Genomic DNA, 14,880 nt, shown 5'->3' with positions numbered 1-14,880 from the left:
TTAGTGTATTTTGTTTCTCTTCTTTTCCATTTGAGACTGAACAAATGGCAAGATGTTGAGCGTTTTCTCTTTTCGAATTTTTTTTCAAAGCACGGAAATTGTGGCTTCCCTGATGTCCCAGAAGGTAAAGAATCCGCTTGCAGTGCGGGAGAACTGGATTCGATCCCTGGATCGGGAAGATCCCCTGGAGGCTGCTGCTGCTGCTGCTAAGTCGCTTCAGTCATATGTCCGACTCTGTGCGGCCCCATAGACGGCAGCCCACCAGGCTCCCCCGTCCCTGGGATTCTCCAGGCAAGATCACCAGAGTGGGTTGCCATTTCCTTCTCCAATGCATGAAAGTGAAAAGTGAAAGGGAAGTCGCTCAGTCGTGTCCGACTCTCAGCGACCCCATGGACCTGGGATTTTCCAGGCAAGAGTACTAGAGTTGGGTGCCATTGCCTTCTCCGTCCCCTGGAGGAGGGCATGGCAACCCACTCCAGTATTCGTGCCTGGAGAATCCCATGGACAGAGGAGCCTGGCGGGCTACAGCCCATGGGGTCACAAAGAGTCGGACACGACTGAGCGACTAAGCACAGCATAATTTGGCAGTGGAGATATGCTCCGATTTCTTAAAATACAAAACCAATACATGGTGGCTGGAAAAAAAAAAAAAGGCAAAAACATGTACAAAAATAAAAACTTGTTTGCTCCACTCACCCTAAGCCCATGTATTCCAATACATGACGTGTCTGTTTATCTCACACACAAGTTGTATATTATTCACCTTCTTGCCTCTTCTTGCTCTGCAACATGTTGTAAAATACTTTTCAGTGTTACTCCATGTAGATGTATTTCATTTTCTATGTGGTAACGAAATATTCTGTATCTACCAGTGTGCATTTAGATTGCTTTCCATCTTCTTCTGTTATAAACACTAACAGCTTAATTGAAAGTCCTTGTATAAAGTTCTCTTTGAGCATTTGGGAATGCCCTTGTAGGGTAGATTCTGACAAGTGAAACTGTTAGGTCAAAGAGTAGCCGTGTTTTACATTTCAGTAGAAGTAGTAGTGTTCGTTGCTCAGCTGTGCCCAACTCTTTGCAACCCCATAGACTGTAGCCTGCCAGGCTCCTCTGTCTGTGGAATTTTTCAGGCAAGAATACTGGAGTGGGTTGTCATTCTCTTCTGCAGGCGATCTGCCCCACCCAGGAACCCAACCCAGGTCTCCTGCATTGCAGGCAGATTCTTTACCATCTTTACCACCAGGGAATAAGGGCTGCCAAATTATTCCCTGAAAAAGTGATGCCGCTTGTAGACTCCCGCCCGTGTGTGAATGTAGACAGCCCTTTCTTTAAATGAAACGTACAGAGTAGGGGACTGGAGTGTGTGTGGTTCAGTGGTTGTCTAAAGCGGATGAAAGGTCCCTGGGGAAGTTTATAGGAAAAAGTGGGCCATTTAGCCCATGCTGCAGCTGCTAAGTCACTTCAGTCGTGTCTGACTCTGTGCGACCCCATAGACGGCAGCCAACTAGGCTCCTCTGACCCTGGGATTCTCCAGGCAAGAACACTGGAGTGGGTTGCCATTTCCTTCTCCAGTGCATGAAAGTGAAAAGTGAAAGTGAAGTCGCTCAGTTGTGTCCGACTCAGCGACCCCATGGGCTGCAGCCTACCAGGCTCCTCCGTCCATGGGATTTTCCAGGCAAGAGTACTGGAGTGCCCATAGTGATGTGGAAACAAAGAATCAGCAAAGAGCATGAGTGTTCTGTAATATGTTTATATGTTGTCCTTGTTCCTCTTTTTGCACCCTACTGAGTTTCATAGTCTGGTACCATTTATTGTCCTTTTCTGTTACCATGCCAGAATTGAAAGGTGCTCTCATTGATTACGCCCTTATTTATAAGATATTCTATTATTAATAGTATTGCATATTTTCATAATGAAGTAATATCTGATAATTTTAATAAAAATTAAGATGGTTAAAAACAAAGATCTTCCCTTTCCCCAGTCCTCCTGCTTTTCTATTTTTAGTTTTTCTGAATTCTCCTAAATTCAGATATTCTTCTGAATTTCTTAATGTATCCACTTGAATTTTTCTGTGTTTAGGTTTTCTGAGAGTTGCCACATGAATTATATGTTACACTTTAAAATTAGACAATGTCTACTGACAACAGCTACTATATACGTATAAAATTAATCATCTTACTTGCTGTGAAATATGAGAAGTTTAGCTCAGGTTCATTATCTCTCCCCTCCCTGCTGATTTTTATATTATTATTTTACATTATACTCATGTAGTTTACTGTTGATTTTCTATTATATAGAAATTTCTGTATTATGCTTCTTTTATATAGAAAGTTGCATGTGTGCATGCTAAGTCACTTCAGTCATGTCTGACACTTTTCAGCCCTATAAACTGTGGCCCCCTCCCCAGGCTCCTCTGTCCATGGGATTCTGCAGGCAAGAATACTGGAGGAGGTTGCCATGCCTTCCTCCAGGAGATCTTCCCAATCCAGGAATAGAACTTGTGTCTCTTATGTCTCTTGAATTGGCAGGCAGGTTCTTTACCACCAGCGCCACCTGGGGAGCCCATGTATATATAAAAGGTTGAGAAAAATAACACTTGCACATTCCTTTCCTTTTCTTTACTTTGGTTAATCATTGTTTCTATGTTAAGTTCTATAAAATTTGTATTTTGTTTTATAATTGTTACTATGCCATTTTGTTTTAGGCTGATAGGTTGATTGGAAGAATTGTAACTTAACAGACAGCATAATGAGAAGCAGCATAGCCAACATTTAAGAGCAGGGATTCTGGAGCCAGAATGTCTAGCTTCACCAACCAGTGTGTGACCTTGGGCAAGTCACTTAACTTTACTGTGCTATTGTTGAAAGGACCAAACTGGCTAATAAATCTAATAAAGCTTAGGATAGGACATATATTAAGTGTTAAATAAGTGTTACTTGTTGTTATTTTTACTATTCTGATTGGGAAATAATTATTTCAGAACCAAGTAGTGTAATTATACTAATTAAAAAGTTTAGAAATACAATTCTGTGACATGAAACCTGTGTACTAGGAGGAAAAGTTCTCTTACACTATAAATCATGCTCAGATTTTATTTAAAATGATATCAGAGTTCATTTTACTTTATATTTGAGTGGCAATGTTCTTTTACACCTTGTTTAAACTTTCTAGTTACTTATTAAAAACAGGAACAGCACATTGATCCTCAAAATTTCCTAGTTTAAATTAACTATCTGATGAATGCAAATTCCTCATTTTTTGAAAACATTCTGTTCCTTGAGGATTTGGGGGTTTTGTTCTAATTTTCACTGCTGCTGCTGCTGCTAAGTCGCTTCAGTCATGTCCGACTCTGTGCAACCCCATAGACGGCAGCCCACCAGGCTCCCCTGTCCCTGGGATTCTCCAGGCAAGAACACTGGAGTGGGTTTCCTTCTCCAATGCATGAAAGTGAAAAGTGAAAGTGAAGTCACTCAGTCGTGTCCTACTCTTCGCCACCCCATGGACTGCAGCCTATCAGGCTCCTCCGTCCATGGGATTTTCCAATATTGATATATGTCTTTCTGAACATAGCTATCTGGGATTTATATTATTGTTGTTGCTTTTACTTGGACTCCTGTGTTAGTTGCATTGTTTAGGATTCCACATTTTCCACTTTCTTGAATATCTTAGTCCTTTCATTCAATTGCAGCCTCAAATAATTTAAAGAAACAGTAACTGAGAGATAAACTACCTGAGTTCTTAGATGCCTGAAAAGGTCTCTATCTTGCTTTCACATGTGGTTAGTCATCTGGTAGAGTATTCTAGTCTCAAAATAATGTTTGCTTTGAAGGCACTGCCTCAGTACCTTCTAACACCAGATGTTAATAATTTTCATGCCAAAGTAAGCTCATTTCTTTGTTGGTACTTTTTTTTTTTTTTTTGCTCTTTGAAGCTTAAAAACTTTTCCTTACATTATTTTATCAGGTTGTATCTCGGTCTTTTGTTGTTGTTGTTCTTATGACTTGACAATTGGTTGCCTTTTTCAATTCCAGGAATTATTTTTTTTACTAATGGAAACTTTCTATTGTTTCTTTATTTCCCCCTCTCTGTTTTCTCTGTTCTTTCCTCTGACATGTATTACTCATATACTGTACCTTCTGCTTTTATGTGAGTATCTCTTAGCATTTCTTTTGTGTTTTCCATCTTTTGTTTGGATAGATTTCCCCGACTATGTTTCCAGATCACTGTTTTGTTTTTAATACTACCCATCCCATTATTTACTTCTTATACTAGACTTAATATTTTTTTTTGACAATCATTTTTAGTCTCCCACATTTTTCTGTTAGTCTCTAATTTCTTTTTTTTCCAGAGCTGGTTTTTCTTCCGGTATGGATAATATTTAAATCTTTCTGAGGACATTAAATAGAATTGATTGAATTTGTTTTTGTCTTGCATTAACTTTTTGTCCCTTTCCACATAGCAATATTTTTTTTAATTCTAAAAGTTTTCCTCAAGTGTCCAGTAATCTTTAGGTGACCATTTATTTTTATGAATAAAGGTTATGTTGATTTGTAGAAGCAACTGTGCTGGATTCCTGCTGAAGTTGCTTATGTTTATCCAAAATCGCCTCTAAATGGAAGTATACTCATGGGATATCGTGTAATTTGGCAGATCTTGTGGTGGGGAAGGTTTCTTCACTTAGGGTTAACGGGTGAGAATCCAGAGGACTCCTGGTCCTTATCATTAACAAAGTAAAACAAAACAAAGCAAACAAAAATGTGACTGTAGGTAGAAATATTTCAGTCTATTCTATTCCTGAATGGTGCTCCCTTTTTCTTTTACCTTCTAGTCAGTTGGTGAGTGAGTGAGTGAAGTCGCTCAGTCGTGTCCGACTCTTTGCGACCCCATAGACTATAGCCTACCAGGCTCCTCCGTCCATGGGATTTTCCAGGCAAGAGTACTGGAGTGGGTTGCCATTTCCTTCTCCAAGTCAGTTGGTGAGTACATAGTTATCTCAAGATCTGTTCTGTTCAGATCTCTAGACCCTACACCTCTTCTCAGGTCCTTTCCAGGAAAACCATTCTGTCCTCTATTGAGAGCATAGTTATTTCATGTTAGGGATAAGGTAGGGTGGAAGGAGGCAGGTGGGAGACCATTCCTTCAACTTTTCCACATTGGCATCTATTTGTTAAGTCTCTTCTTACAAGTCTTCTTTTTAAAAAATATTTATTTATTTATTGATGCCATTCCCCATGGCATATAGGATCATAGTTCTCTGACCAAGGATCAAACCCATGCCCCTGCAGTGGAAATCGAGGATTCTTAACCACTGAACCACCAGGGAAGTCCCACATGTCTTTCTTAACTACTTTTTTGTTCTTTCTTTTGGCACCTGTTCCTTTCCTTATACATCTTTTATAGTTTAAAATTACATTAGTTATAGTGACTTGGACTCTGATTGTAAGCAGTAGAAGCAGTATGAACAGTAGGGAGGAAGATCTCCCCCCTCCAAAAAATGTGGACTGTTTGAGAAACAGTTTGGAATGCAATAGACTGCAGGTTGGGTTTCCCTGGTAGCTCAGCTGGTAAAGAATCAGCCTGCAATGAAGGAGACCTGGGTTTGATTCCTTGGTTGGGAAGATCCCTTGGAGAATGGATAAGCTATCCACTCCAGTGTTCTTGGAGACTGGTGGCTCAGACAGTAGAGTCCACCTGCAATGTGGGAGACCTGGGTTCGATGCCTGGGTTGGGAAGATCCCCTGGAGGAAGGCATGGCAACAGGCTGCAAGTAACAGAAAACACAACAAGCAATTGCTGAGACAAATAAGGGTTAGTTTTTGTGCTATAAAAAGTTCATAGGTAGGTATGGTGATAATGGTTCATAGCTTGTGGATATCAGGTAAGGTGCCATTGTATTTTCTTAGCTTTTCCCTCAAGGCTATAGCTGCTATTCTAATCATCGCATCTGCATTCAGTAGAATATAAGGAAGGAGAGGGAAGAGTGGAAATGTCAGCCATAGGCATCCCCTTTAATCTAGAAAGCATTAACTTTGCTGGCATTCTCCCTACCCTTCAACACACATACAGGTATACCTTGCTTTATTCCACTTCACTTTATTGAGCTTTGCAGATGTTACATTTTTTTTTTTTTTTCTTACATTGAGGATTTGTGGCAACTTTGTGTTGAACAAGTCTATTGGTGCCATTTATAAACAACATTTGCTCACTTAATGTCTCTGTGTCACATTTTGGTAATTCTTGGAATACTTCAAACTTTTTCATTATTATTATTATATTTTTTATCCTTCTGGGAAAGATTCACCATCCTAGATGCCATTCAGAACATTTGTGATTCATGGAAAGAGGTCAAAATATCAATATTAATAGAAGTTTGGGAGAAGTTGATTCCAGCCTTCATGGATGACTTTGAGGGGTTCAAGACTTGGAAGAAGTATTAGCAGATGTGGTGGAAATAGCAAGAGGACTCAAATTAGAAGTGGAGCCTGAAGATGTGACTCAGTTGCTTCAATCTCGTGGTAAGGCTTTCCGCATGAGGAGTTGTTTCTTATGCATAAACAAAGAATGTGGTTTCTTGAAATAGAATCTACTCCTGGGAAGATGTCATGAAGACTGCTGAAATGACAAGAGGATATTTAGAATATTACATAAACTTAATTGATAAAGCAGGAGCAGAGCTTGAGAAGATTAGCTCCAGTTTTGAAAGAAGTCCTGTCATTGGTCAAAGGCTATCAAATAGCATTGTGTGCTTCAGAAATACTGTTCGTGAAAGGAAGAGTCAATATGACGTGGCAAAATTTTACTGTTGTCTTTTTAAAAAGAAATTGCTACAGCCACTCCAGCCTTTACCAGCCACCATCCTAACAGGTCAGTAGTCATCAGCATTGAGGCAAGACCCTCCATCAGCAACCAAAATTATGACTTGGTGAAGGTACAGATGATGGTCAGCATTTTTAGCAATAGAGTATGTTTAAACTAAGGTATTTAAATTAGTTTTTAAATTTGCCTTATTTTGATATTTGCTTTATTTTGATAGCCTGGAACTGAATTGGCAATGTCATTAAGGTATTCCTATAGTTCTTTTTCATATTTATAATTGAACAGAACTATTGTACTGGGCTACAACTACTGCAGAAGCCCTAACGAAAAAATCAGTCATTTCTTCAAAGAGCTCTGGTTTGTTTTATTGTAGAATGATATTAAAAACCACCCCTTCATGGATCACAGCTTTATCATTGTGAAGGAGCTATGAGCCATTCCATGCAGGGCCATCCAAGATGGACGGGTCATAGCAAAGAATTCTGACAAAATGTGGGCCACTGGAGAAAGAAATGGCAACTCACTCCAGTATTCTTGCCTGAAGAACCCCATGTACAGTCTGAAAAGGCAAAAATATAAGACACTAGAGCCCCCCCCCCAGGTCAGAAGGTGTTCAATATGCTATTGGGGGAGGACAATTACTAATAGCTCCAGTAAGAATGGAAGCGGCTGGGCCAAAGCAGGAATGATGTTCAGCTGTAGACGTGTCTGGTGGTGAAAGTAAAGTCCAATGTTGTAAAGAACAATATTGCATAGGAACCTGGAATGTTAGGTCCATGAATCAAGGAAAACTGGATGTGGTCAAGTAGGAGATGGCAAAAGTGAACATCAACATCTTAGGAATCAGTGAACTAAAATGGATGGGAATGGTGATTTTAAATCAAATGATCTACTACTGTGGCCAAGAATCCCTCAGAAGAAATGGAGTAGTCCTCACAGTCAAAAAAAGAGTAAGAAATACAGTGTGTGCTATGTGCTAAGTCATTTCAGTCATGTCCAGCATTTTGCAACCCTATGGACTATAGCCTGCCAGGCTCTTCTGTCCTTGGGATTCTCCAGGCAATAATCCTGGTATTGGTTGCCATTTCCTCCTCCAGGGAACCTTTCTGACCAAGGATCAGAACCTGTGTCTCTTATGTATCCTGCATTGGCAAATGCGTTCTTTACTGCTAGTGCCACCTGGGAAGCCCAAGAAATGCAGTACTTGAGTGTACTCTCCAAAAATGACAGAATGATCTCAGTTCTTTTCCAAGGAAAACCATTCAACATCACCAGTAATCCAACTCTATACTCCAAGCACTTATGCTGAAGAGCTGAAGTTGACCTGTTCTATGAAGACCTACAGCACCTTCTAGAACTAACACCAGAAAAAGATGTCATTTCATCATAGGGGATTGGAATGCAAAAGAAGAAAGTCAAGGGATACCTGGAGTAACAGGCAAGTTTGGCCTTGGAATACAAAATGAAGGAGGGCAAAGGCTAATAGAGTTTTGTCAAGAGAACACACTGGTCATAGCAAACACCATTTTCTAATAACACAAGAGTCTACTCTACACATGGGCATGACCGGATGGTCAATATTGAAATCAGATTGATTACGTTCTTTGCAGCCAAAGATAGAAAAGCTCTATGCAGTCAACAAAAACAAGATCTGAAGCTGACTGTGGCACTCTGTCTACCAGATGTAATCCCTTGAATCTGTTTGTCACCTCCACTATATAATCATGAGGGATTTGATTTAGGTCATACCTGAATGGCCTAGTGGTATTCCCTACTTTCTTCAATTTAAGACTGAATTTTGCAATAAAGATTTCCAGTTGTTTCCATGTCCTGGCTATTATAAACAGTGCTGCAATGAACATGGGGGTACATGTGTCTCTTTCAATTATGGTTTCCTTGGTGTGTATGCCCAGCAGTGGGATTGCTGGGTCATATGGCAGTTCTATTTCCAGTTTTTTAAGGAATCTCCACACTTTTCTCCATAGTGGTTGCACTAGTTTGCATTCCCACCAACAGTGTAAGAAGGTTCCTTTTTCTCCACACCCTCTCCAACATTGTTTGTAGATTTTTGGATAGCAGCCATTCTGACTGACGTGAAATGGTACCTCATTGTGGTTTTGCATTTCTCTAATAATAAGTGATGTTGAGCATCTTTTCATGTGTTTGTTAGCCATCTGTATGCCTTCTTTGGAGAAATGTCTGTTTAATTCTTTGGCCCATTTTTTGATTGGGTCATTTATTTTTCTGGAGTTGAGCTGCAGGAGTTGCTTGTATATTTTTGAGATTAATTCTTTGTCAGTTGCTTCATTTGCTATTATTTTCTCCCATTCTGAAACCTGTCTTTTCACTTTGCTTATAGTTTCCTTCATTGTGCAAAAGCTTTTAAGTTTAATTAGGTCCCATTTGTTTATTTTTTCTTTTATTTCCATTACTCTGGGAGGTGGGTCATAGAGGATCCTGCTGTGATTTATGTCGGAGAGTGTTTTGCCTATGTTCTTCTCTAGGAGTTTTATAGTTTCTGGTCTTATGTTTAGATCTTTAATCCATTTTGAGTTTATTTTTGTGTATGGTGTTAGAAAGTGTTCTAGTTTCATTCTTTCACAAGTGGTTGGCCAGTTTTCCCAGCACCACTTGTTAAAGAGATTGTCTTTATCCATCGTATATTCTTGCCTCCTTTGTCAAAGATAAGGTGTCCATAGGTGCATGGATGTATCACTGGGCTTTCTGTTTTGTTCCGTTGATCTATATTTCTGTCTTTGTGCCAGTACCGTACTTTCTTGATGACTGTGGCTTTATAGTAGAGCATGAAGTCAGGCAGGTTGATTCCTCCAGTTCCATTCTTCTTTCTCAAGATTACTTTGGCTATTCAAGGTTTTTTGTGTTTCCATACAAATTTTGAAATTACTTGTTCTAGTTCTCTGAAAAATACTGTTGGTAGCTTGGTAGGGATTGCATTGAATCTATGGATTACTTTGGGTAGTATACTCATTTTCACTATATTGATTCTTCCAGTCCATGAGCATGGTATATTTCTCCATCTATTTGTGTCCTCTTTGATTTCTTTCATCAGTGTTTTATAGTTTTGTATATATAGGTCTTTTGTTTCTTTAGGTAGATATATTCCTAAGTATTTTATTCTTTTTGTCACAATGGTGAATGGAATTGTTTCCTTAATTTCTCTTTCTGTATTCTCATTGGTGGTGTATAGGAATGCAAGGAATTTCTGTGTGTTAATTTTATATCCTGCAACTTTACTATATTCATTGATTAGCTCTAGTAATTTTCTGGTGGAGTTTTTAGGGTTTTCTATGTAGAGGATCCTGTCATCTGCAAACAGTCAGAGTTTTACTTCTTCTTTTCCAATCTGGATTCCTTTTATTTCTTTTTCTGCTCTGATTACTGTGGCCAAAACTTCCAAAACTATGTTGAATAGTAGTGGTGAGAGTGGGCACCCTTGCCTTGTTCCTGACTTTAGTAGAAATGCTTTCAATTTTTCACCATTGAGGATAATGTTTGCTGTGGGTTTGTCATATATAGCTTTTATTGTTTTGAGGTATGTTCCTTCTATTCCTGCTTTCTGGAGGGTTTTTTTTTTTTTATCATATATGTATGTTGAATTTTGTCAAAGGCTTTCTCTACATCTATTGAGATAATCATATGGTTTTTATCTTTCAATTTGTTAATGGTGTATTACATTGATTGATTTGTGGATATTAAAGTATCCTTACATTCCTGGGATAAAGCCCACTTGGTCATGATAAAGCCCACTTGGTCATGATGTATGATCTTTGTAATATGATGTTGGATTCTGTTAGCCTCCAATTAAAATAAATAAATTAAAAAACCCACAACATTGTAAATCAACTATGCTTGAGTAAAATGAATTAAAAAGAAAGAAAAAAAAAGAGCTCCAGTCTCTTCTGCAGTAGATGTAGCCCAGTACAACAGTTCTGGTTTTGTTCACTTTTTTTTAACCATTCTAATAGGTGTGTCATGGTATCTCACTGTTTTAATTTGCAATGCTCTAAAAATAAATTATGTTGAGTATTTTTGTAAATACTTATTTGCCATCTGTATAACATCTTTAATTGCAAGTCTGCTCAGTTCTTTTCTCTGTTTTTTAGTTGGTTGTTTCCTTGTTAGTGATTTTTAAGAATTCTTTGTGTATTTCATATACAAATTCTAAAGAGATATGTTATCTGCAAACATTTCCTCCCTGTCTATAATTTGTCTTTTTATTCTCTTTGTAGTGTCTTTTACCATGAAAAATTTTAATTTTAATTCAGTCCAGTTTACCATTTTTTCCTTTCATGGGTTGCGCTTGTGGTTTTTGAATTAAAAAACTCTTCCCCAAATCCAAGATTATCTAGATTTTCTCATACATTATCTTCTGGAAGTTTTATAATTTTGCACTTTATTTGCAGGTCTATAATCCATTTTGTGTTAATTTTTATGTATGGTATAAAGTCTGTATCTAGGTTTTTTTTTTTTTTTTCTTTCTTCTCTATATGAAAGTGAAAGTGAAGGTGTTCAGTCATGTCCGACTCTTTGCAACCCGGTGGACTGCAAATGAGTGTCTAGTTTTTCTAGCACCATTTGTTGAAAATACTATCCTGTCTTGTTTGAATTGCCTTAATCAAAAATAGGTTGACTGTATTTGTACAGATCTAGTTCTGGGCTCTTTATTTAGTTCCACTAATCTGTGTCTATTGTTGTACCATATCACACTTTGTGGATCACTGTAGCTTTATAGTAATCTTTAAATAGTGTAGCATGAGTCCCCCAAGTTTGTTCTTCAGTATTGTGTTGGCTTTTCTTGGTCTTTTGCCCTTTTATATGTATTTTAGAATCAATTTGTTGAATCTACAAAATGGCTTGCTGTAATTTTGTTAGGATTGCGTTGAATCTATAGATCAAGTTCAGAAGAATTGACATATTAACACTATTAAGTCTTTCAATCTGTGAACATGGAATACATTTCCATTTAATTAGGTCTTTGTGCAGACTTTCCTGGTAGTTCAGTGGTTAAAACTCCATGGTCCCAATGCAGGGGGCGTGGTTTTGATCCCTGGTTGGGGAACTAGATCCCGCACATGGCAACAAAGATCCCAAGTGCTGCAACTAAGACCGAGTGCAGCCAAATAAATAAATTAAAAACATGTAATTAGGTCTTTAATTTCTTTTACCAATGTTTTATAGTTTCCAAATACAGATCTTATACATGTTTCATTAGATTTATACATTTTTTTAAAATGGGTGGTGATATTTTTAATGGTGTATTTTAAAACTTTTCAATTTTAAGTTTCAATTGTTCATTGATAGTATATAGAAAAAAATGACATTTGTATCTATTGATTTTTGTTTGGATGGTAGACATTGTAATTTTACATTGTTTTCAAGAAAGTTTGGAATTTTTCTTTGTAGCAGTTCTTTATTGATTAGCTTGTCCCTTTTGAGGTTTATCTTGAAGGTTTATAGGAGCATGGCACAGTAACTAGCTCTACTTTTACTGTAGAGCTAGTTTAGCCCCACTACTAAGCAATGATCCCTCTACATTTTCTCCTGGTTGCTTCATGTATTAAATAAGATCTTCTCACTCTATCTGATGGAAATGCAAATGTTTCCCAGCTCTCTGTGAGCTGTGCTAATTCTTTGGCTTACAATTTTTAGAAATTTTTTTTCTTATCATTTGTTATATGACTCTGTCAAATTCCAACTTATAGGCAGATAGGCATGAAACCAAAGAATCTAAGAGACCTTTATGAATATTTATGGACCTCTCCATATATCTTTCTCCTCTCTAGAATTAGGCCCTGCAAATTTTAGTCAGTTTAATCTCCTTATATTCGTATTTCTAATTCCTCAATCAGTGACACTGTTGGATGCTATTTGGGATTCCATCCCTGGGTCATGGTTCAGAAATTCTCTACAAGCAGAAATCCATGGCATTCATATTGTTCCCCTTGTCTTTTTTCCTTTTCTCAGAGATATCTGTCCTGTACTACCTTTTGTTCAACATCCAAAAAACGTTGTTCATATATTTTGCCATTTTTTAAGTTGTTGCTCTTAGAGGAAGAAGTCTCTGTAACTTGCCTGTAACAAGTCAAAGGTTGTTGCTGAGCCGTGGAAGACGCTGGGATTCTTGGCCTCCAGAGGAGAAGAATTCAATCCAGGGCCAGAGACGAGGCTTGATTGCTCAGAGTTTTTGTGTAGTAAAGTTTTATTAAAGTATAAAAGAGACAGACAGAGCTTCTGACATAGACATCAGAAGGGGGCAGAAAGAGTGCCCCTTCTGCTAGTCTTTAGCCATATGTCTGTTGCTGCTGCTACTGCTGCTAAGTCGCTTCAGTCATGTCCGACTCTGTGCGACCCCATAGACGGCAGCCCACCAGGCTTCCCCGTCCCTGGGATTCTCCAGGCAAGAACACTGGAGTGGGTTGCCATTTCCTTCTCCAATGCATGAAAGTGAAAAGTGAAAGTGATGTCACTCAGTCATGTCCAACTCTTAGCGACCCCATGGACTGCAGCCTATCAGGCTCCTTCATCCATGGGATTTTCCAGGCAAGAGTACTGGAGTGGGGTGCCATTGCCTTATGTCTGTTAGAAAACTATTAATCAGATAAAAGAGACACCTCAAGGCTGAGGGAGTTTCACCAGGCCCCTCTCTCACAACATGCATTTTTGAGATAGGATGGCACAGGTGTGTCATCCCCCAGCCATGAAGCAATTGGTATGAATACTGGTTGTTGAGCTATTATCAGCTCAAGGTTTGAGAAAAGAAAAAAAGTTAGTCTTAGGAGGAATTATTTTGAAGAAAGACAAATTCCAAAGCAAATACATAATTTTGTTAACATTGCTTAAGAAAAACATTTCCATAAGAAAAACGCATTGGTTAGCTCAAGGTTGGAGAAAAGTTAAGTTCAGGTAGAACCAGGTGTCATCATGGCAACACAGAATTTTAAGAGAAACCTGCTTTTAATTTTGTATGGAGAAGGAAAAAAAATCTGGCACTTGTAGTTTGTTTCCTCCTGCTGCTTAAGGGAGAGAGAAAAATATCTGACACTTGCAGCCTATTTCCTCCGATTGGAGACCCCTGGCCTTCTTGCCTGTTACCCTCTCACACATCTCATTCCATTTTTAAAAGTTTGCTGTTAAAATTTTTTACAGCATATTATTAAAAATTTTGCAAAATGACAATTCCTTTTCTGTTTAATTTATTTCTAATATATTTGTGTATGGGTGTATATATGTATATATGTGTGTACACACACAGACACACACACACATTAGAATCTTCCCTATATCTTTCTTGTTAAAATAGGCTTTTTTATTTGGTACCATTTTCTTTCCTGCTGAAGATTCAGTTCAGTTCAGTTCAGTCAGTTAACCAGTCATGTCCGACTCTTTGCAACCCCATGAATTGCAGCACACCAGGCCTCCCTGTCCATCACCAACTCCCGGAGTTCACTCAGACTCACATCCATCGAGTCAGTGATGCTGTCCAGCCATCTCATCCTCTGTCATCCCCTTCTCCTCCTGCCCCCAATCCCTCCCAGCATCAGAGTCTTTTCCAATGAGTCAACTCTTCGCATCAGGTGGCCAAAATATTGCAGTTTCAGCTTCAACATCAGTCATTCCAATGAACACCCAGGACTGATCTCCTTTAGAATGGACTGGTTGGATCTCCTTGCAGTCCAAGGAACTCTCAAGAGTCTTCTCTAACACCACAGTTCAAAAGCATCAATTCTTCGGCACTCAGCTTTCCTCACAGTCCAGCTCTCACATCCATACATGACCACTGGAAAAACCATAGCCTTGACTAGACGGACCTTTTTTGGCAAAGTAATGTCTCTGCTTTTCAATATGCTATCTAGGTTGGTCGTAACTTTCCTTCCAAGGCATAAATGTCTTTTAATTTCATGGTTGCAATCACCATCTACAGTGATTCTGGAGCCTCCCAAAATAAAGTCTGACACTGTTTCCACTGTTTTCCCATCTATTTCCCATGAAGTGATGGGACCAGATGCCATGATCTTAGTTTTCTGAATGTTGAGCTTTAAGCCA

General features: G+C 38.6%; 1 protein-coding gene across 1 annotated transcript in view; it reads left to right on the top strand.

Annotated features, from left to right (window-relative positions):
* The first annotated feature begins 5,853 nt into the window (after nucleotides 1-5,853).
* EPM2A (epilepsy, progressive myoclonus type 2A, Lafora disease (laforin)) overlaps nucleotides 5,854-14,880 on the top strand; it is a 101,543-nt gene continuing 92,516 nt past the window's right edge. The window contains exon 1 of the mRNA XM_010851503.1: nucleotides 5,854-5,878. Within this exon, the coding sequence (XP_010849805.1) occupies nucleotides 5,854-5,878 (25 nt within the window). The remainder of the gene's footprint in view (nucleotides 5,879-14,880) is intronic.

The sequence above is a fragment of the Bison bison genome, unplaced genomic scaffold (assembly GCF_000754665.1).
Source record: "Bison bison bison isolate TAMUID 2011002044 unplaced genomic scaffold, Bison_UMD1.0 scf7180017864303, whole genome shotgun sequence".
Taxonomy (NCBI): domain Eukaryota; kingdom Metazoa; phylum Chordata; class Mammalia; order Artiodactyla; family Bovidae; genus Bison; species Bison bison.
The sequence above is the reverse complement of the archived record's forward strand: the minus strand, read 5'-3'. Positions and strand labels throughout refer to the sequence as shown.